At 40.8% G+C, this 22,032-nt stretch overlaps 1 protein-coding gene across 1 annotated transcript in view; it reads right to left on the bottom strand.

The window, feature by feature from the left end:
* Nucleotides 1–22,032, bottom strand: part of LOC124271198 (dynein axonemal heavy chain 8-like) — a gene marked incomplete at its 5' end in the record, with an annotated part of 107,967 nt that overhangs the window by 64,527 nt on the left and 21,408 nt on the right. The window contains 10 exon segments of the mRNA XM_046706279.1: nucleotides 9,361–9,467; nucleotides 10,377–10,590; nucleotides 11,619–11,741; nucleotides 12,982–13,116; nucleotides 18,898–19,040; nucleotides 19,654–19,688; nucleotides 19,690–19,886; nucleotides 20,244–20,384; nucleotides 20,853–21,094; nucleotides 21,517–21,763. Coding sequence (XP_046562235.1) covers nucleotides 9,361–9,467; nucleotides 10,377–10,590; nucleotides 11,619–11,741; nucleotides 12,982–13,116; nucleotides 18,898–19,040; nucleotides 19,654–19,688; nucleotides 19,690–19,886; nucleotides 20,244–20,384; nucleotides 20,853–21,094; nucleotides 21,517–21,763 — 1,584 coding nt within the window.

The raw sequence follows: 22,032 nt of genomic DNA, 5'->3' as shown, positions 1-22,032 counted from the left end.
GATGTTGTCTTTCTCCTACGTCGCAAAGCACATAAAACAAGCCATGACATTAACTAAAATTATGTAATCTTTTTCGGTAATTTCATTACATTTGAAGATACTCTGTTAATAATGGTGCAAAATTAGACAACATCCATCTACACAAACAGGAGAATATGGGAATCTAAGAACTAATTAAAATATCCAATGTGCTATTATGACACTGCTTTCTCATTTAATACAATGTCATCATTTCTTTAAATTGTTATACCACCAAAATGTATCTGGTTACAGTATGGATCTTTGTATTGGAATAGTTTGGTTTACCATGAATGATGAGAATCATGTAATTTTCTGATTAAAATTGATATTTTATACTTATCCTGACTCATGCTTAATTGCTTGTCTCCTTCCTCTTGCGAACTATAGTGGAACACTTGAATCCCCTTTTGAAGCTCCCTTCAAAAAAGCGGACGTAAAATCACTCACCCCACGAATAGCCTCCCTTTGCTATTTGGCGCCAAAACCCGTCACATGATCAGACATGCTCTCACTCTCTCCGAAAATGAGTCCGACACCCGGATCTACAGGGAAATCCAGAGTGCCATGAGTGGAGGTTGGGAGGGTCGACCTCATGAGTCAGGATAAGTATAAAATATCAATTTTAATCAGAAAATTACATATTTTCCCTTATCCTGACTCATGCTTAAAGGGGGAACATTTCTCAGTAATCTCCCTTTACTGCTTCGCCAATAGATGGCGCCAATCACTACGGTCCTAAGTGTACTTCCGGCTTAATGATGGCCTTCAAAGTTTGTTGCATTGTCGATTTCAAATGCGCAGCAATATTACGATGCCTGAGATGTGCTGCCGTGCCTCGGGATGCTGCAATAGAGGTTCAATGTGTCCGAGAGGTCAAAACTTGCTGAAATGGTGGTTGACTATCCTTCGAAGTAGCGAGGAATGAAACAAAAGCCTGACGAGGTAGCTCTTGCTGATCTCACTCTCAGTGTTGTCCACCTGAAATCAGTACCCTATTGAGGATTAGCTATAAACATGATAAAACAGTTTAGAGCTGTAGTAGTTAGGCTTTATTTATTAACATTGTTTCAAAATTTTCCACTGTACTTGAACACAGCTTCTTGATTCTAATTTCAGGTTAATCTATTGAATTTATTTTCAACTGTATTTCAATTATATATTAGCAAAGCATTCATCACTTGATATGGCCTGTTGATTTTACCTGCTTGTCTTCTCCCATACAGCACCTGGTCATGCATCTTAAATACAGTTGTCAGTTTGACACTGAGTTACATTGAGTAATCTACTTAAAATTCTAATGTATGTGGTATTTTCACATATGATTATATCTCCTGATGACAGGTAGCTAGAGTAGGCAAGTAAATTGGAACAGACCCCAATTTATTCTTTCAATGTTTTAAGGTGATTGGCATTTCACAAGTAAATTTGCATGTGAACCTGTGGGTTAACTTTCATTTGCTTTTCCTTTTAAAAATCAAGTTAGCATCATTATATACATGTTTGCAAAGTTGTTTATGTTTGACAATAACACCTTTGCTCCCTTCATTGTTGAGTTAATTTAAAAGTTTACCAAGAATGCTAATACACAATTGACTTTCACCTTTAATGCATCATATTACGTCTCCCTACAGGTGCCTGTTGTCCACAAAGATGAGGCCCAGGTGATTCCAGAATACACATGATACTTTTGGTATGAAATTGTCTGAATAATGTCTGGTGTACTTGTTGAACACACTTCTTTGTATCAGACATATCTCCCTATAGAAAAAAAATTAATGAGGAGAGTTACTTGCTTTTAACGGTGTTAGTAGCTACACCACAATGTCGCTCATATTATATTAAAGAAGTATCCACAGAACTCTCCTTGTTGTTCATCACACCAACTTCTAAATGCCACTCAGAGAAGGAAAACATGTCAGCATATTTAAATTATGCTTCTCCATAGTTGAAACATTTGTTAAGAATAATGTTTTCCACCTTTAACCTATCCGAATGAATATGACACATGTCATTGTGTGACATGTCTTTCTCCACAATAGTAACTTAAATCTGATAATGATACATTTTCTCATAACTGGCAGTCATGAGATAATATTACCCTGTATCAGTTTGGATAGTAATACTCCACTGATGTTTTCCAGGATGAACATGTCTGAGGCAACAGAGAAAAACAGATTCTGTATGACCAATTCAGTAATATTGACAGTATGATTGTCAGTGTGGAAAACATCAACATGCATCTGATGTAAGTGTTAATCAAGGTTCTTCAAAGGAGACCATCATTTTTTACTGTATGTATGTCTATATTTATGAATGTCCATACATGCAGAATATAATATGTTGAACAATAAAAACTGAAATGACAACCCAGACTTGATTTTTGTCTGATGATAATTGACACATGAGGGATAATCATAAGTATTAAAGAATCTCGATTGTACCATTTAGACTACCATTCAAAAGCTAAATTATTCCTTGTTTCAGTATTTCAAATACACACTATGTTCACTGACACTGTGAGTCCATTATAATTGTGATGAGCCTTGATGTAATTTGCAAACCCTTCACACATGCTGGAATAACAAATGTGAAATATTTGTATTCAAATTTAAAAGGCTCCCACCTTAAAAGACAATGAACCCAATACCCCCTTGCTTCTGGCATCAGATAGTTCAGACCTCCAGTAATGGTTCAATGTGTTTACAATATGTCAGTATTTCACTCATGCTTAGTTACATTATTTGACAACACCTGAAACACAATTTCAAATAATATTCTTGTGTTTTCAAAATGTTATCTGTCATTTAGATACTGGTTATTTGTGTTGAGAAGAGACAGCCTTTAAAAATGGTACATATTGGGGTGGGGTCCCAAATGATACTTGGAAATATATTGTGCAAACCAATATGCCAATTTACTGTACATTTTGGGGATTGAATATTGGCCTAAGGGTTCATAATATATTTGGGGGATGGGGAGTGTGAGGTGATGATGAATTTAAGGGGGATCACCTGTTTTGTTCTGGAAAGGTGGAGGTCATCAATTTTGTACACATGTACTAGGGGGGTAAGCAAATTTGTACATAAAAAAGATTATGCTTAAAATTATGGGGTGGGGTACGTGGGTTTAATTGATTTTGAATATGACATATGCAAAGGGGTGTCACTTACTTTGTACATGAATTGTAGGGAGGTCATTCACATTGTACATGCTTCTCCATAAAAATCATCACCAACCCCCACCCCATTCATTATGAATGGTACTTAAATTTGTATGTAGAAACTATAAACCGGAAGTCGTGTGCTTATTTATCGTGTGAATGGATGTAATATATTTTGTTGAACACACTGTCAGTGAGTCGTTAATTCGATGAAAGTTATTTATGTTTCAAATCCTCTCGAAAACAATCCGTTGCCATAGCATTTCCTCTTTCCATTGCATCCCAAAGCGTTAGGCTATGAGAATAGGTTGTTTACGAGAACGAAAACTGAAGCACTTATGTTGTGCGCGTAATGAGGTCAGTGCTAACGTTATTTGTCTAACGCTAATTTCAGTGTACACTAATCCTATGTTCTAACAACTATTACGATGCTATTAATGCTGTGTGTAATGTGACATAATGGGGAGTAAATGGTTTGACGAATTTACAAAGCAACTACTCAATAAGAAATTCCGAGAAACGGCAATATTACAATAACTGCAGTACCAGTAGTCTATTAGCATTATTTTTCGTCCAGAGACGCTAGTTCTTCGTGCTTTGACAACAGTCTTCGGTCGGGGCAACTTCCAGCTTCCGTAATTCGTAATATAAGAACCACAGAGTAAAAAGTAGGTTTAATGTCGATTTAAGTTTTGGCTTGGCCGATAGGCAGGCCAGTATCAGAGTGACAGCTGCTGTTGGACCGTAACTACCGCGGTGCTCCAAGCGGGCAAGGGGGCGCAACTCCAGGAATGTTCCCCATTGCTTGTAGAATCCAACGGAACCGGTGGTGGGTCAAGCCACTCTGGATTCATAGCTGCTGATTTACGTCCTGCATACCCCCCCTAGGGAACTTCTAATGGCACTGTGTCCTTTCTTCCAGCTTTCTCTGATGAGTCTGGGGGGACATTTCTGATGTATTTCTGACATCTGTGCTGCTGTTGCCAAGGCGATCAGGAAAAGAGTTTTATGAGTTAACCTCTCATAGGATGTCCTTTCTAGTGGTTCGTAAGCGTCACTGGTGAGATGCTGCAAGACCACGTTGAGATCCCAAGCAGGCGCCTTAAACTTGTTTTGTTGGTCTTCCAACTTAAAGGAGCGTAGTAATGCCAGTATCTCTGGTACTTTGGTCAGCTTCACACACTTCTTCATGGTGATAACTGTGCTGAGGGCCACTAGGTATGTAGAGAGTGTTGACCCTTTTAGCCGCCTTGTTTGTCTTAGATGACAAAGGTATTCCGCCACTTGAGGATGTGTTGCTTTCATCGCCGTGAAACCCTTCCTCAATGCATATTTCTCAAAACTCTGCCACTTGTTGTCGTACAAGTTGCGGGTTGATCTACATAGAGCTAATGTGCTTGCTTGGTGTGCGGATGAACTAGTAGGTTTGGCCACTCTGGGAGTTGCAGGGTTGGATTTCCGAGTTCTTGTATGAGAATGGGAAACCACACTCTCGCTGGCCAGTAGGGCGCGACCAAATTCAGTTGCAGCTTCTCCGTCTGCTTGATTTTCTGCAACACCTTCGGTATTAGGGCTGGAACGCGTGAGCGTTTAGTCCTTCCCAAGATATGCTTAAAGCATCTGTTGCCCATGCTTGTGGATCTGGAATCGGAGAGACAATTGTTGGTAGTTGTTTGTTGAACTTTGTTGCAAACAGGTCTATCAGTTGAGATCCTATCATCTGAATGATGCATCTGAATGCCTCTGGATGTAACATCCACTCCGTCGGGGATGGTTGCGTTGGATGAGATAGGGCGTCTGCTATCACATTTTTGGCTCCGGGAATGTGGCATGCTTTTATGTCAATGTTCAGGTTGTCTATTATGCTGAATAGCTGAAAGGTGAGGTCTAGCAGATTCCTTGACCTTGTTGATCCTTGTCTGTTGATGTAGAACGCCACTGTGGAGTTGTCCGTATGGATCATCAGCTGTGCGTTCCTTAGTATGCTGGACCAATGTAGTAAGGCGTTTATTACTGCTTACATTTCGAGCATGTTGATGTGCAGACTTTGTTCCTGACTCGACCATTTTCCCGCTGCCACTTTGTTGTCGAGGTGAGCTCCCCATCCCTGAAGAGATGCATCTGTGTAGAGAAGAGTGTTGGACTCCGGCTCTGATAAGTAAGTTCCTCCGCAAACATTCGACTTCCGAGTCCACCATAGTAGGTATGGTTCCAATTCGTCCGGTAGTTCGAAGGAATCCAGACTGTCTAGATGAGCGTTCACAACAAACACTTGTAGTGGGCGCAGTTGTAGTCTTCCTCTGTGTGTCATGTCTTGTGCTGACGTGAGGAGACCGAGTAGTGGTTAGTGGTAACGGAGAGAGTAGTGCTTGAGATATCATCTGTTGTATCTTGACCCAACGTTCCTCTGGAACGACTATGCGATTTGCTGATGTGATGAGTCGTATTCCTAGGAATTAAAGATCCTGTGTAGGTTCTAGTTCCGATTTGAGGAGACTTACTAGCCATCTTAGTTGAGTGAGTAGCCTGATTGTGAAGTCTAGTTGCAGTCTGAGTTGACTGGGATCTTGATGAGCTTGAATCCCGTCGTTCAGGTAAAATGCACTGCGTAGACCTCGATGATGTAGGTATGTGATGATGGGCTTTGTCACTCGACTAAACAACCAGGGGGCCTGACGATATTCCAAAAGGTAGCACCTTCCATTGGTAATGACGTCCGTTGAAGAGGAATCGAAGGTATCTCCTTGAGTCCGTGTGTATTGGGATGCGAAGATACACATCCTGTAGATCTATGCTGGCGAGGTAGTATAACGGATGGACGACTTGTCGTAGTTGTGGAAGGTGTATCATCCTGAACTTTGCTGGTCTGCGTAGATAATCCTGGTTGAAGTTCCTCATGTTGTAGATTAGTCGGAACTTTTCCTTGAAATTTTTCTTTGGTACCAGGAAGATTGGGGAGTAAAAAACGGGCGTGATGAGTTCCTGTTTTATTTCTTCGACTGCCTCCTTCTTGAGTAGAGTTGTGATGGCGTTGAGTAGTTTCCCCCTCTGGTCGGTAGCATAGTTGTGCGTCTGAGGAGTGCTTGTCAATGGTGGAACTGCTTGTAGTTGTATCTTGTATCTTCTGCGTAGTATCTGGGATACGTAGTTGTCCTGAAGAATTCCCCAATTCTCCCAGTAGCGTTGTAGACATCCACCCATTGTCGAAAGTTGTATGGGAACGGCCGGGGGTGGAAGACTCCAGTCGTTCCGAACCCGTCCATCAACGTCTAGCATTCCTGGCACCTCTGAATCCTCTGCCTCTTCAGGGGTTACCTCTGGGAGCTCCGATTGGGCGACAAAAAGAATCCTTGCCTCCTCTGGAAGTGCCGTATTTCTTCTCTCTAGCTCTCTGTATCCCCGCAAACTTCAATTTGCCAGAGTAGCGTTGAGATGTCTGTCGGATAACAATGGCCAGTGTATCGATGGACTTGATCATCATGACCTCCCTAGACTCCTTCGTAACTTCTTTGGCCACGTCTTCAATTTCCCCTGCGAAACTATCTGCTGCTGACCATGGAGCTCTGTACAAAGTCTTGTGAACTTCTCACTCCAATTACAGGAAGATAGTAGCCCTTGTCTTCTCAGTAGTGTCAACCCTGCTGATTTTGATGCCAGATGCTCCGATATAAACTGCTGGTCTTTCTTCTGGTTCAGCAATGCCGAGTAGATCATACGATCTTCTTCCGAGGTGGAGTTCCTAAACTTCGCAATGAGGGTTTCATTGATGGCTCTTGATCTGGCTAGACCAAAGAAGGTACGTCCTGGTAGTTGTGTCTAGTTGTGCTAGCTTCTTATCGTCCACTTTATAAGTCCTGGTACGGGGGTCATTGATGATTTTGTAGTTCTCGTCTATCTCTGGGGCCTTAATGAAGGGTTCCATATGGTGTAGAGAGAAATTCTTGGCGTTGAACGGTGGTATCCTTTGACTCTGGAATTTCGTTGCCTTCCTGAAGGCTGTACTGAGGTTCTCTGGTACATTCAACACAGGATCTAGACCGTTGCCGTTGTGCTTGCTCCCTGAGTGGAGATCTACCTGGAGACATTTGCGAATGCCTTCGTGGAGATGAGTGTGGAGACCTGCGTAGCGACCTATATGTGCGTGAAGTTGTGCGTGGCGATGAACGTGAAGATCTTCCTGAAGACCTGCGTGAAGGTGATCGATCCGTATAAAGATCCTCCCTGGAGTCTTGAGACGTATTCCTGCGCCTTCGTGAAGGTGAAGATTCTCTTCCATGGGATGTGAAGTACGTTCGCGCAGGTCCGTGATGATTGTCCAAGTCTGAGGTCGAGGATGATCTGCGATGCTCCGGTGAACATCTGGTTCTCCTTCAGGAATGCTCCTTTTCTACTGCAGGCTCATCGTTGTCCAGGTTGACAGGTTCTCGGGAAGTTGTCGTGGATGACTGTCGACTACGTGATCCTTCACGAACGTTCCCTTCTTCAAGCAGGCTGCCATCTTCACTCGGATGCGATCTGCAGGCTGCTTGTCCTTCGTGCAGGTTCATCGTAGATGGTGTCTTCACCGCAGCCTTCTCCTGCGCGAACCTCCGTTCCATCAGGTCCATCATCTGCTGAGTAAACTGCTGCATGAAGATACCAGGGTTGAAGGTCTGCGCTGACAACTGCTGCTGCTGTAAAGATGACGACGCATTTAAGAGTGCTGAGGCTCCTTCCAAGGACTGCCTGTCGTCTCTGGTCTCTGAAGTCTGTGTTGATAAGACAATGACAATCTCTCCTGGACCCGGAGCTGCCATCTGCCACAGTCAACATCTCCATAGAATCCACCGGCAAATCACTGGAATGGTGAATCTCAGCAGACAATAATACACGGTTATCAACGCATTCACTCTGTTTAGACATGACATGTATACAAGATGAAATATCATGTCAACAACGTGAATAAACGGAAAATTTGGTACAAATTTCAAACCATATTGCTGGTATATCCTTGCTAAAGACCGTATACAGCTAATTTAGTAGTCAAAGCCTAAAAAAAAAGGATATAATGCCGTATAGGGGACCCAGGCGCTCTCACAACCGACCTCTAGGGCGAAGAAGGAGAGAGTGAAGAGCATGTCTGATCATGTGACGGGTTTTGGCGCCAAATAGCATAGGGAGGCTACTCGTGGGGTGAGTGATTTTACGTCCGCTTTTTTTAAGGGAGCTTCAAAAGGGGATTCAAGTGTTCCACTATAGTTCGCAAGAGGAAGGAGACAAGCAATTAAGCATGAGTCAGGATAAGGAAAAATATGAAAATATAGTGTCACTGTCCACAGCAAATTCACTCTAAGCGACCTGCGTTACAATGAACTAGTGTTAAGTATAGCAGAGTTATGCCCCCTTTTGTTTGTACCTATCTGACAGGAAAATCCGTTTTCATCATTTATTGCAAGCCATTTATATGCTGAGTGTATAACGTTATACATTAGCACATAAACCCATTCCATATATATATGTATGTTATTCAGGTATCAGGCAGTATTTTGTTTGCTTACACTCTCCGTAGAGATGCCAAATAAAATAAATCATCGCACAGTGCTTTTATATGTGTACGATAGCAAACAGAGAAATTTACTGGTTTTTACCGCACTACAAATTTTTGGACAACACTTTGCAGTGTCCATTTTTCAAACCGCCCAAGTATCTGCACTTGAATTTACACCATTGGATAGGAAATCTTTTATTCTACATTTTTGTGTAATTTTTCGGCTGTAGGTATAGTCTGTTTGGCTCAAAAGCGGACCGATGAATTGCAATCTAACTCGAAAACTAATAAACATAAAATACTCAATGAAATACTGATCATAATGAAAACGTAGACCAACTCTGAGAGGTGTTTGCAGAATTTATGTCCTAAAAATAAAAAAGTTGTTTAACAAACTATCATTAAAATATCGACACAGTTCACTATTTGTTACGAGGGAGGAGTGCAGAGAAAGGAACAGCCGGGTGTGCGAGAAAGGATGGAGACGGCACAGCACAGGTTAATGAATCAATAACTTTGTCTGCACTTGTTAGGACAGGTGCTGTAAAATATTAAAAACAATCATACAAAAATCCCAGCTGTCCTCTATGGATATATAATGGGGTCCAACAAGAAAATGCAGTGTATTTACCAACAGTGATTTGAAAAATACCTTTGTCTGTTGCCAGACAACTCTGGTAGCCGGAACAAGCATTTTGACAAATTCACAGACTTCTGGGCTAAATCTGGTAGCGCAGAAATAGCCTTCGCCAATGACACCTGAAAGTAGACCTTGGTTTTCAGCAGTAGACACATTCAGTTTATTGTAACAGTAACAGGGTAAGTATTCACACACAAACCCTTCAACAACTAGGCTAACCTGTCCTCCTAAAATATAGACAGTGGATTAACTTAACATTGCTTGGTCACTTGATCCAATGCTCTTATGCCACAATACTTCACCACCGAACTTAGTGACAAACTCTGCTGAGCTAGCAGTCTTGCTTGATACCGATAAACTTATTGATTGCAAATAATATTTATGCCAAAGTGAGACTACAGGTGGATTCATGTATATGGGCTCATGTTATAGAATTATACAACTCCTTTTAGTGAATATATTTTACATCAGCTGACAAGACAGCTACTTCTGTTAGATGTATCAAATGTCAAAGTGTTCAATTTTGCACCCCTATGCATCCCATGTTACTATTAGGGCCTTTCATTAGTGAAAAGTAAAAATGGTCCAACCAGAATCGATCTGAAAAATTCTGGCAAATACAGAAATCATATGGATGATTTGCATTGGTTCCTTCCCACAACCAAAATCTGAAAGCAGGCAGTCTAAAATGATGCAGATATGGATAAGTTTTTAAATTTCCTTTCCCTGTCAACACAGCCTAATATGTTTTCCAATAATGAAAAAATTAGTCTGATTCACATGACCCCTGTATCACAGAAACACTGAACATAAGTATTTTTAGGGAAACCCAGGAAGTTTTGTATGATACACCTGACATTGATCATGGACATGGCGGCAGACTGAGAAAGGGAAAACTTTCATTGCATAACCAAACAGATTGTCAAGTTTTGTAATCTGTCAGTTTCATATACATTGACATGAATAAAGTTTATTCTAATACAAACTTTTGTCATATAAATTTAATGATACTGTCTTAATGAATTTACCAAAAACCTTGTCGATTGAACTGTTTGAAGGCAGAGTACAGTTAAAAATACAAAACTGTCTCTTGAGTCTCTGAGGAATGTCATTGCGACCTCCGCCAGGATGAATCATAGCTGCAATAAACTGTACATCTATGATGGACAGGAAGTCTCCAGGTTTGTCCAGACTGTACATTCCATGCATCTCCATCATCTGACGAGTGATCTCATTTGTTACCTGCCACAAATAGACAGCATCAGTATACATGCACTCACCCCTCATACATCCATTGTTCAATTTGATATTGCAAGAGAATGTATTATTACTTTCATGACGGCTTACGCTCGATTAAATATCTTCTCTAAAGTATTTTAATAACATCTTTGATTAACGTAAACCATGTGAACGTCGCATTTCTACTACCAACGTATGTTTAGATCAGTACATCCAGACGAAGCTGAGTAGCCTAGCTGACATTCCACGATTGCATTGTGGGAATGTAAACATTGCGAACGCTACGTGTTGCTGAAAACTTGCGAGTCGAATTGAGACATATAAAACGTCAGAAAACATAAACGTAATGTTTCCACCAGTAATGTTAGGTGAGTGAAGCAACTGCAAACCAAGAAACGGGATGCAACGCAGTAGTTTACTGTAGGAGGCTGTACGAGGCGATGACAACTGACATGCATCGTGACGTCGCTTACATTGTGACATAATGTAAAATGGTTCGATTACAAGGGGGCACACTAGAATGGCGCAGTGACGGGATAACGTCATTCAATTGTTACGTCATCAAAAAACTATACCTTTATTGTCTGATAATGTATTTTTTTTTCGATTGTTCTAAGCGCTAAGCATCTTAGAATACTTCTTAGGCAGAAAACATAATAGAATCAAGTAACAAATGGTACAACAATTTATAAAGGCAACAAAGAAATCAATATTTGGCACTGCTCTGTGTCCAACTAGTGTGCCACGATGATTGATGTGGAATAATAACTAAACCCTACAGAGAAAGTGTACTTGTTTTAAGTTTTGCCACACACTTTCATTTGCTATGACATATATTTTCATTAAAATTTTAAGTCTGTGTAAAGCTATGATCAATGATTCATTTATTAAAATTGGCAAACAACTCTGAACCATACCACTTCACGATAATCTTCAGAAAGACCAAATGAAAATATTTTCAAATCGATTATCTGTAGATATGATGGTGCTGAATTGAATTTTGAACCAAAGCATGTTTTAGTTTAGCTGACCTGATCCCCCCACGCATTGATGGTAGGCATGTTGATGTCATCCACAAACACTGTCATCTTTCTACCACTTGGAGGTCCGTACGTGCTGCCCATCCTCTTTTCAACATAGCTCTCTACTGTTCTCTGGCAAGGAGACACATCATAAAATTTAGGACAATTATCATGAGGAAAATATACTGTTCAATTATTATAATGTCAATTTTTGTATCTATGTAGTATTTTCTCAATCATCTAGTACAACATATTAAATCATGGTACAAATGTATTAAGTTTTCATGGTCTTTCTGAAATAATTTGCAAACAGAAACAGATGAACAGAAGTATGTTTTTAATGATTGTTTTACATGAAACACAGCAATATTCAAGCCTTTTTAAGACAGACTGTTGATATTGCCGCCATCATTGTGTCCAACTCCTGGTCACCACGAAATCACCTTCCAGTGCCTCTATATTTATCACCATTTATACTTGATTGATTGTACTATATGTTTTGAATTCCCTCTTGAAATTAACTTATTTGGGAGTCCAAGTATCCAAATTAACCATAAAATTCCCCTGATGACTCAAATAATTAATTGGAAAAAATAGTGAAAAAGATTAAAATCATGTTTGTGAAAACATATATCCAAATATGATTTAAACACTGATGCCAATCCAGATGGGTAAAGTGAGACTGATGATATGCTGGAGTTGCTGCTTCACTTCACTGGGCACTGAAATTTGTGTATATCTTGAAATCCAATGATGTGTCTGGACCTGGTAATAATTTCTCATAATGTGTTCAGCTTTTGACAAAAAAGGTTGTTGGTTGTATAAAAATGCTGGCAACATAGACTTCCTGGTTATCAAATCAAACCAGACAAACTAGAGATCAGTATCCATGCTGCTTCTTACGACCAGCATGGGTTGGTAGGGACTGGTTCTTCTCCAGAAGGAAAGGTACTGATACCCATTTGTTTTTTGCAAAACACTTATGCACACAAAGGTACTAAAACAATGTATGACTGTGACTGTGACAATGTTTACACAGCCTTAGAAATTCAGGCTTTCTTTAAAACATAGCCTGCATTAAAACATTTCTGCATCCTAATCACATATCAGGAATATAAATATGTAATATGCTAACAAATTTGTGATATATATTTTTATGTCAAATTTTATTCTAATAACGTAAAGTGTCAGCCTAAGAAAACTTTGTTTTACTAATCCTTAGAGTTTGTAGCTAGTCCTGCCTCAACAAGAGAAACATATTTAGTCAGTTTTATTCTGTCAGTTTTATTAACCTCCAATTGTCACAAAGCCCTCACATACTACCTGTGAGATTAGCGGAACTAGTATGAATTAAAAACCTGTCTGTACACACCTGGAACATCATGGGTGTGGAAGCAGAAGAGAAATTGAAACTTTTGCTGAGGTGGACATCAGGGTCATACTTGGCCATGTACCCCTTAATCATCACAGTCTTAGCTGTACCCTGCTCACCGATCAGCAGCACTGCCTAGAGACAACAGTCACAAGAAGTCAGTTAACAGATCAAACAAACAATTAACAATGTCATCGTGCCTGAAACATAGAGTGAGTGAGTTGGGTTTTTACGTCACTTTTAGCAATATTCCAGCTATATCACTGGCGGGGAACACCAGAAATGGGCTTCACGCATTGCACCCATGTGGGGAATCGAACCCGGGCCTTCAGCGTGACGAGCAAACGCTTTAACCACTAGGCTACACCATCGCCCCTGAAACATAGAGAGAAGAAAGAGAATTTGCTCTTATTGTCCCCCGCCGCAACGCGGAACGGGGGACTATGTATTCAGCAGCTTCCGTCCGTACGTACGTCCCGATTCTTGTTAACGCAATATCTGATGAACTGTTGTACCCAATGTCTTGAAATTTGGTGACAGCCTACATTGGGGGATTACGCAGACACCAGTCGATTTGGGTGACCTTGACCTTATTTTCAAGGTCACCACGACACTTTGACCACTTTTCAAACTCTTGTTAACGCGATATCTCATGAAATGTTGTACCCAATGTCTTGAAATTTGGTGACAGCCTACATTGGGGGATTACGCAGACACCAGTCGATTTGGGTGACCTTGACCTTATTTTCAAGGTCACCACGACACTTTGACCACTTTTCAAACTCTTGTTAACGCGATATCTCATGAAATGTTGTACCCAATGTCTTGAAATTTGGTGACAGCCTACATTGGGGGATTACGCAGACATCAGTTGATTTGGGTGACCTTGACCTTATTTTCAAGGTCACCACGACACTGACCACTTTTCAAACTCTTGTTAACGTGATATCTCATGCACTGTTGTACCCAATTTCTTCAAAATTGGTGACAGCCTACATTGGGGGATTACGCAGACACCAGTTTATGTTGGTGACCTTGACCTTATCTTCAAGGTCACCACGATACTTTGACCGCTTTTTAAAGGCGATATCTTATAAAACATTGCACCCAATGTTTTCAAGTATGTTGACAGCCTACATTGGGTGATTATGCAGACACCAGTCATTTCAGGCATCTTGTATGTGACCAAAACATAAAAAGTAGTAAATATAGATATTCCATTCTTTAGCGGCAAGGGGACATTGCCATATCAGTGGCAAACACTTGATCTCTTTATATGTTAAGCACATTGGTTAGTTCTACAACAATATTTCATCTGTTTTGCACTGTACCTTTTGAGTCAGTGAGTGGCATGCTATAATTAGACATTTACTTTATTTAGAGTATTGGAATATACGAGACAATGCATTACATCTCAAGTCACCAGAAGTCCATCATTGTCTGTAATGTTCATATACCCTGCCTAGGCCTATAGTTACAATTTAGATCACTGCTGATGAGAGGTGAATATAACCATCATTGTCTATTTTTACTACAATCACTGTCCTTGTAATACATAACATATCTTACCCCTGGATTTGCACTGCCACAATATTATCACTGTTATAAATGATCATAATTTTGTATTAATTTGGACTGATTCATATTGATTTGTGAACTTAGTCAATTTTAGTATACAGTTTCCTTACAGACTAATTCCTGGTTAACTTTTAGTTTCAATCTGGGAATCAACATATGACACTATTTCCACTAAAGATCAACTTGTAACTACTATAATTTCAGTTTCTAATGAACATATTTGAACCATAGAATAGATTCCACAATGACTCTCCAATAGGGAGTCTATCAAGAGAATTGGATAGTCTGTTAAGAATACTGAAATTCCTGTAAAAAATCCTTGATTTTAACCAGTTATGTCTTTCTTCACAAAAGCAGAACACATGGAATTATTGTGTAGCAATTGTTTTATCAAGTGTAAAAAATGAGTAAAAAGTTCACAAGTCCTGTTATATACAGTAAAACTCAAAAGGTAAGTACACAAGCATGGGTCAAATTATAAGTTTGTCTGCCCCAAATACAAGTACAAATATTAAGATTTTACTAAATTTTTAACTAATCCTGCACTACTTACTTCCTGCACTTTTATCCGACAGGCTGGAAGGTGGGCGTGTCATCTGAGGGATCGCCTCGCGTATGTAATAGCAACCAGCTCAATCCGTAAATCCAGTGCTCGGGAAGCGCTGGAAATGCGCTTATAACAGAGAGCGAATCAGCAAGTGACGATCAGGTAGTGGTAATTCGATGAAAAGAAACCACTAATTTTAAAGCTGGCGAAGCTTAAGGAGTGCAGTAAAAAGCATGGACTTGAAATACAAGGATAACTCCTTAACTGACATACCTAGTTGTTTCCGAAGAAAAACAACTCATTCCCCACATGGTGGTCCGTGGGAAGAAACACAAGGCAGGAGGGTCACTTTCTTCGGGGAATGGCGAGTTGCTGAGCAGCGACCAATGGTCCGAAGCTGTGGACATCGTTAATGTCCTTGACAGCCATGTCACGCAAATAATGACTGGCAAAAACTGTGTTCGACCGCCAAAAACAACCTTGCATAATGGATGACACAGTACAATTACTGTGAAGTGCCATAGTTGAAGCAAGTGCTCGAATCTTGTGTGGATGAGTGGACGTAGGAGGGTCCAGCCCAGCTGCTTTATATGCCTGAAGAATGGTCGTTCTTAACCATAAGGCAATTGTGCTTTTGCTGACATCTGACCTGTGACGCCCGGGATAGGGGAAGAAATATACTTTTCCTTGTACCACAGACGCCTTTGGTGCGATCAATGTAAGTTTTGGGAGCACGAATCGGGCATAAAAGCAATTCAGCATCGTCTTCAGTGCCAACAATAGATGATAATGGCGGAATGGAAAACTGTCGATCAGGTGGACCTGGTAGTTGATTTTTAGCGATGAAATCCCAACACAGACCCAAATGCACAGAACCATGATGACGAGGTTCAAACTTGACCCTAGTCACGTCAAGGGCGTGAACCTCACTCACTCTAGCCGCAGTCACTTAAGACAAAAGAAAAGCCGTCTTCCTGGATAAATCAGCAAGGGAAACGTTCTCAAGAGGTTCATAAGGTGCACCACCCAGATGGTCTAAAACAGTGTTGAGATTCCATGCCGGCGGACGAAATTTCAACTTTGGTCTTCAAGTCTGAATGAACGAAGCATGGCCTGTAATTCTGGGATTTTAAAAATCCTTCTGCCAGTGGGAACCGCTAAAACTGAGCTAATTGCCGCCAAATACGTGGCAATGGTGCCTCCCTTCAGACGCCTGGACGTTCGGAGATAAAGTAGGAAGTCTGCTATGAACTGAGGAGACACTTTCAGCAGATCCTGCTTCCTGTTAACACAAAATCGTTCAAACGACTGCCACTTGTCGTCATACAAGTGTCTAGTAGAAGTTCTGTGCACCGTCGCAATGGCTTTGGCTGCTCTGGCCGAAACCCCTTAGCACTCAGTGCTTTCTGCAAATGGTCCATGCGTGCAGATTGAACCGATCTGGAGCAGGATGCAGGAGACGGCTGTGAGGGTGCACGACGAAGGTTCCTCCACGTGGGTAGAGGGAAGGGATCTCCTACCACTAGACCTTTTAGAACGGGAAACCAGTTCCTGGCCGGCCACCAAGGCGCGACCAAAATCAGTCGTAGGCAAGTTGTCTCCTTGACTTTTGCAAGAACTTTGGGTAATAGAACTGGTGGCGGGAACGCATACGCGTGAAGTCCCTCCCACGATAGGCTGAGAGCATCCACCGCCCAAACCGCTGGATCCGGGACTGGGGACACATACACTGGCAGTTGATGGTTTTGGCTGGTGGCAAACAGATCTATGTTTGGAGAACCCAGTGCGTGACTTAGGAGAGTGAAGGCCTCCTTGTGTAGCATCCACTCCGTGGGAGCAACTCTGTCGGGTCTCGAGAGAGCGTCTGCTAGTATATTGCGGCACCCCGGAATATGCCGAACTCTCAACAGAATGTGGAGATCGTCAACCAGTTGAAAGAGCCAAAAAGAGTCGAGAAGAAACTGTGAGCGTGTCGACCCTTGCTTCTGGATGTACCATACTACCGTGGTGTTGTCTGTGGCCACCAGAAGACAAGTTCCTCGTTGTCGATGCGCCCAGTGATGAATAGCGAGGATCACGGCCTCCAACTCCAGACTGTTTATGTGCCAGCTTTGGTGTTGACCCGACCAAACGCCGTCGGCTGTCTGGTCGTGTAAGTGAGCGCCCCAACCCTGCATGGAGGCATCCACAAACAGTTGGTAATCCGGAGGCCGCTCTGTCAAAGACACTCCTCCTAAGACGTTCAATGGGCGAGTCCACCAAAGAAGATAGCGATGTAACTGAAGTGGGAGACAAAACCGTTGATGAACGTATGCCCGACGAATGTATGGTTGAAGAAAGCGCTGCAGAGGACGAAGTTGACCGGCGTCAGAGTAGAAGACATATTCTTCCGTCTCTGTTGTCCCAGGCGCTTCCTAGAAACCTGGAGATAAAAGGAGAAACTCTTGGGTGAAAGAACAGCGCAGCTGGCACATTTATGGCCAAGGGAACATTGAGTTGTACAATTCAAACATCGGGGATGAGGGTCTTTACGAGACTTCCAACCCCTACAATGTATACAACTTGTGCTGTACATGGATCTGCAATAAAGCAGAAAACCCAGTAAACGCACATAAAACATTACATTAGGGGTGTCACGATACACCAATCTCCCGATACGATACGATACGATACGTATCACGATTTTAAGGTCACGATACGATACGTATCGCGATACATAATTTTCGCGCCTTTTCATAGCATTACCTTACCGGCAACGTACGCGCTCGCTGATTGGTCCATCAAAATAGTCTAGCCAATCACAAAAGCTGTTAGTTTCGAACCTATTTTTTTAAGTATAGCTAGCTACATCTATTTATCGGAGCGGTCTCGTATAATTTTACTATCAAGACTTTGAAGGAGATGGATATAGCATAAAAATTTGAATCAATAAAGTTTTAAAATAGGGAATCGATACACACAAGCATGTATCGCGTATCGTATCGTCAGTAAAAATGTATCGATGCATCGATACATTCGCGTATCGCGACACCCCTACATTACAGACAATGGTAATGAATACAACAGCATAATTGAGAACAAAGTCTCAAAGAACTGAATGATAAAGACACCCTAATACAAACATAATAAATATACCACTATTGTATGGTATAATATATAAGCCTGAACCAAATAAAACACAACACCTACAAATACGGCAAAGTGTTGTAATGGCGAAGTGATAGAGTGATGACGGGACCGTGTTATAAACGAACGACATCACTAAACAGAACTACTGAACTAAAATAACAAGAGAAAGTGAAAGATATTACCTACACTTCTCGTAGAGGATAAAAATAATAATACACACAAAGTAAGTTTATTAAGCACACACAAAAAATCCCGTAGGATACAATGAACAGCTGGCAACCCACACGTCTAGCGAGGCATGCGAAAAGCAATAATCTGAGGTGGCTGACGTCACCTTCCCGTGACGCATGCGCAGACGAGTAGCAGCTGAGACCAGGAAGTGATTGCAGTTCTACGTCTTTAACATCGTCTGGCAAGCCACGCTCTTTGAGCCGTAAGCAATAAGTGCAGGATTAGTTAAAAATTTTGTGCATGTGAAACATCATAAAAGCTAACATCTAATTGGGTCTATTAGCAATGACAAATAGTAATCATCATCAGCATGACTACGATAGCTACACCTCAGAACTTATTTAAGATCATTGCATTGATGGTTGGGGCAAAAAAAGAAAATGATTCCACCAAAACGCAATGGGGCATCAAAAGTCATACGCTGTACAGACCTTGTTCTGTTTGGAAATTGTTTCAATGAGGAAGTTGGTTCGCACATTGTCCACATTCGGTACCAGAATGGATGCAAACTCGGGCACACTGTCAGACGGGTAGATGTACTCTTCCACACGTTTTGACCAGTGCTCCCACCCACCTGGAGTAATGATGAATATTCATATCATTTGACAGTAGCCATAAGACAGCACTGAACATGTGACACCTCATATTGCCTGGGTTTCTCTTCAATGGTGGAGATTGCAACTCAACCTCTAGTACAAAGCCTAAGTCTGCATGGTCTAGTAGGCTCAGTTAGTAAAGGTTCATGTATCAGTTTGCTTAAACATTAAAATCAAACGACAATGGAGCTAAAAGCCAAGTTCAGGCAAGCACACTTAAAAGTCTCGGGCACAGAAAACTTTCAATTTTGTCATATTTCAGAACATCAGTGACTTATTGTTTATGTTGTTGTACAGTACTATGTATCAAATATTTATCAGAAGTATGTTTCTATTTTTGATATCTATCAATAACAGGTGGCGAGGCAAATGTCAAACAAATTTAAACTTTCAAACAGGTTTAGAAGAACCTTCTTAAATTGTTCACAGTTTGAATGGCACCATTTGTACATCCACATACACAATGAAATACTTCAGCTCATACACAAGTAGTTCAATATTATTTATCAGCAAAGTTACAGACCAAACTTTTGCAAAAAGGAAGCTTGATTACGTGGTTGTGTTACTTGACTGTCCGAACATTAAACCTACCTTGTTCATTGACAAGGTATTCAAATATGGTTTCCCCCTTCTCTGAAAGGTGGCAGACTGAGCTTGCTGGAGTGGGCCACCATAAATTCCTCCATTTTGACTCGGTCATCCAGCTCCAGCATGGCCCCCAGGCTCCACATCAGAGCGAAGATGAACAGTCTCTCCAGATGGTCTGCGGGGAGACAACCCTTGTCATCTTTCTTTGGGATCAAACCTTGGAGCACATCACACGACTGAAAGCACATATCAGTGGCACTTAGAAACAGTATAATGAATACCTTCATATTATGTCAATCTCATCATATACTGACAAATTTGTAGTTTAAATGTCATCTCAGAACAATTCCAGCTTTATGAAATTGCTCTGTATCTAACTGAGTGTAGACCAAAAGATCCACTGTGGTCATATAGCCACAGTCAAGTCATATAGCCTGTCCACGATTCTTTAAACATTAACATATATGTAAATACTGTTAATACAAAAAATCGCTATTTGAAATCATTCGACATACCAAGCATTAAAAAATATTGTGATACATATTGTGGAATGAATGAACTGATGCACAGATAATAGGAGTACTACTGAGTACCTGTCTAATTTGATTACACTGAAGTGTGTCCATCTTTGCAGAAAGGTTGAGGTTGACATACAGGTAGACATCCTCAAAGATTTTGTCATATAAAGTCTGCAGTATTTCTGCTTCCTGGGGATTTCTTGTTCGCAGCCAGCCCTACAAGGCAATTACATTACATCACAAAAGTTTTCTAATTCCGACAATGGAAATGAATGAACTAAAAACTATTGCCATTTATAGAGACATGAAACAGCTTATGTATCACATAATGTTTGTATGTAACAGAAGGTTCTGCACCTGACTAAAGAGCAAGAATTAGCCCTAAAATGTAATGTTGTTATTTATATTTTTTTTTTAACCCTTTGTCATAATGAAGCATAAGGGATGTTTGGACTCTAATTAGGGTTTCAGACCTGTTCATGTTCTAAGACACAGACTGAGTGTCGGTCAGAATGTTGCAAAGACATTTTCATATGAGATCATTAATACCAAAAGAATGTCAATTACATTATGAAAATGTTCTATTGCTATTTGTCTCTAACACTAGAACATCTATTATTCAAATTGTTTTGCAAACCTATATATCCTTTTACGATGAAAATATAAATCAGTGCATTGTCTCACCTGCAAAATTGGCTTCCAGTCCAGAGCAGAGCTGCTCATGTACACCATACCATTCCTAGATACAGTGGCTGGGGAGGCATTGTCGATATTGTGCACTTCAAAGACAACTTTGCAGTTGGGTGCCATGGGGATACGATCACCATTGGCCAGGGTGAGAGTTTTGTTGTCATCCAGCACCGAGTTGAGATTCTCAATCCAGATTGCATCGACAGGACCGTCCAGGACAATCCACACATTCTCGCCTGTCAGGAGGAAACAGTCAACAATTCCACATCATCCAAATAATGATAATAATATCTGGTAAACAGCTAATCAACACTTATATTGATACAGCAACAGTTATCTGGGAAACAGCCAATATATAATGCCACATATCAATACAAAGGAGATTATTTAGGAAACAGCCAATCAAAATTCTCACATTATAATAATACATCTGGGGTTATCTGAGAAAAAGCCACTCAGTAATATTCCAGCTACATGACGTCTGCCTTTCAGTAACTGGGTCAAACTCAGAGATTGGTAATAATACGATACACTATCAACCAAATCGTCAAGTTAACCACCAACACAAGGAAGTCACTTCTTCTGACCAATATAGTTTGTTAAGACCAATTCAAAATGGTGCTGCTAATTACGAGTTTTGTAAGTGTTAACTCAGAACCTTTTTTAGCTTTGAGTGTTCTTCTCCACAGAGTTGAGAAGATGCCATCAGTCCAGTCATTGGTGGCAACATCGAGTCGACCAAACATCTGTGGGGCTGTGATAGCCTTGGGGTTCATTCTCATCTCTCGATGTGGATTGCCACAATCAGTCATGGATCTCATCAACACATGGATACAGCAGGATTTGCCAGCCCCACTGGGGCCAAGTGCCATCATGCCATGACGGACACGCTGGGTCTCAAACAACTGAAACAGGGTCAGGATACGTTTACACATTCATATTTGGGTGTAAAATCTAGAAGATTGCCATTTACATACTTCGCTAAGAGCACATCAAGTGACAAGTTTAAATGAGAACCCTTTTTTGGATCAAAGATATGCATACTTGAGAAATGAACAAATATTTTAGAATTTATGTTTTGAAAGTTTAGACTTGTTCATATAACACAATTGACCATATGCAGTAGAACACTTCCTTTGATTTGATATTACGTAACTGAAAGTACAGCTAAGTT

The sequence above is a fragment of the Haliotis rubra genome, unplaced genomic scaffold, assembly GCF_003918875.1.
Source record: "Haliotis rubra isolate DU_JTF1 unplaced genomic scaffold, ASM391887v1 Scf1584, whole genome shotgun sequence".
In the NCBI taxonomy this organism is placed as follows: Eukaryota; Metazoa; Mollusca; class Gastropoda; order Lepetellida; family Haliotidae; genus Haliotis; species Haliotis rubra.
Note: the sequence above shows the minus strand (reverse complement) of the source record. Positions and strands in the feature narration are given on the sequence as shown.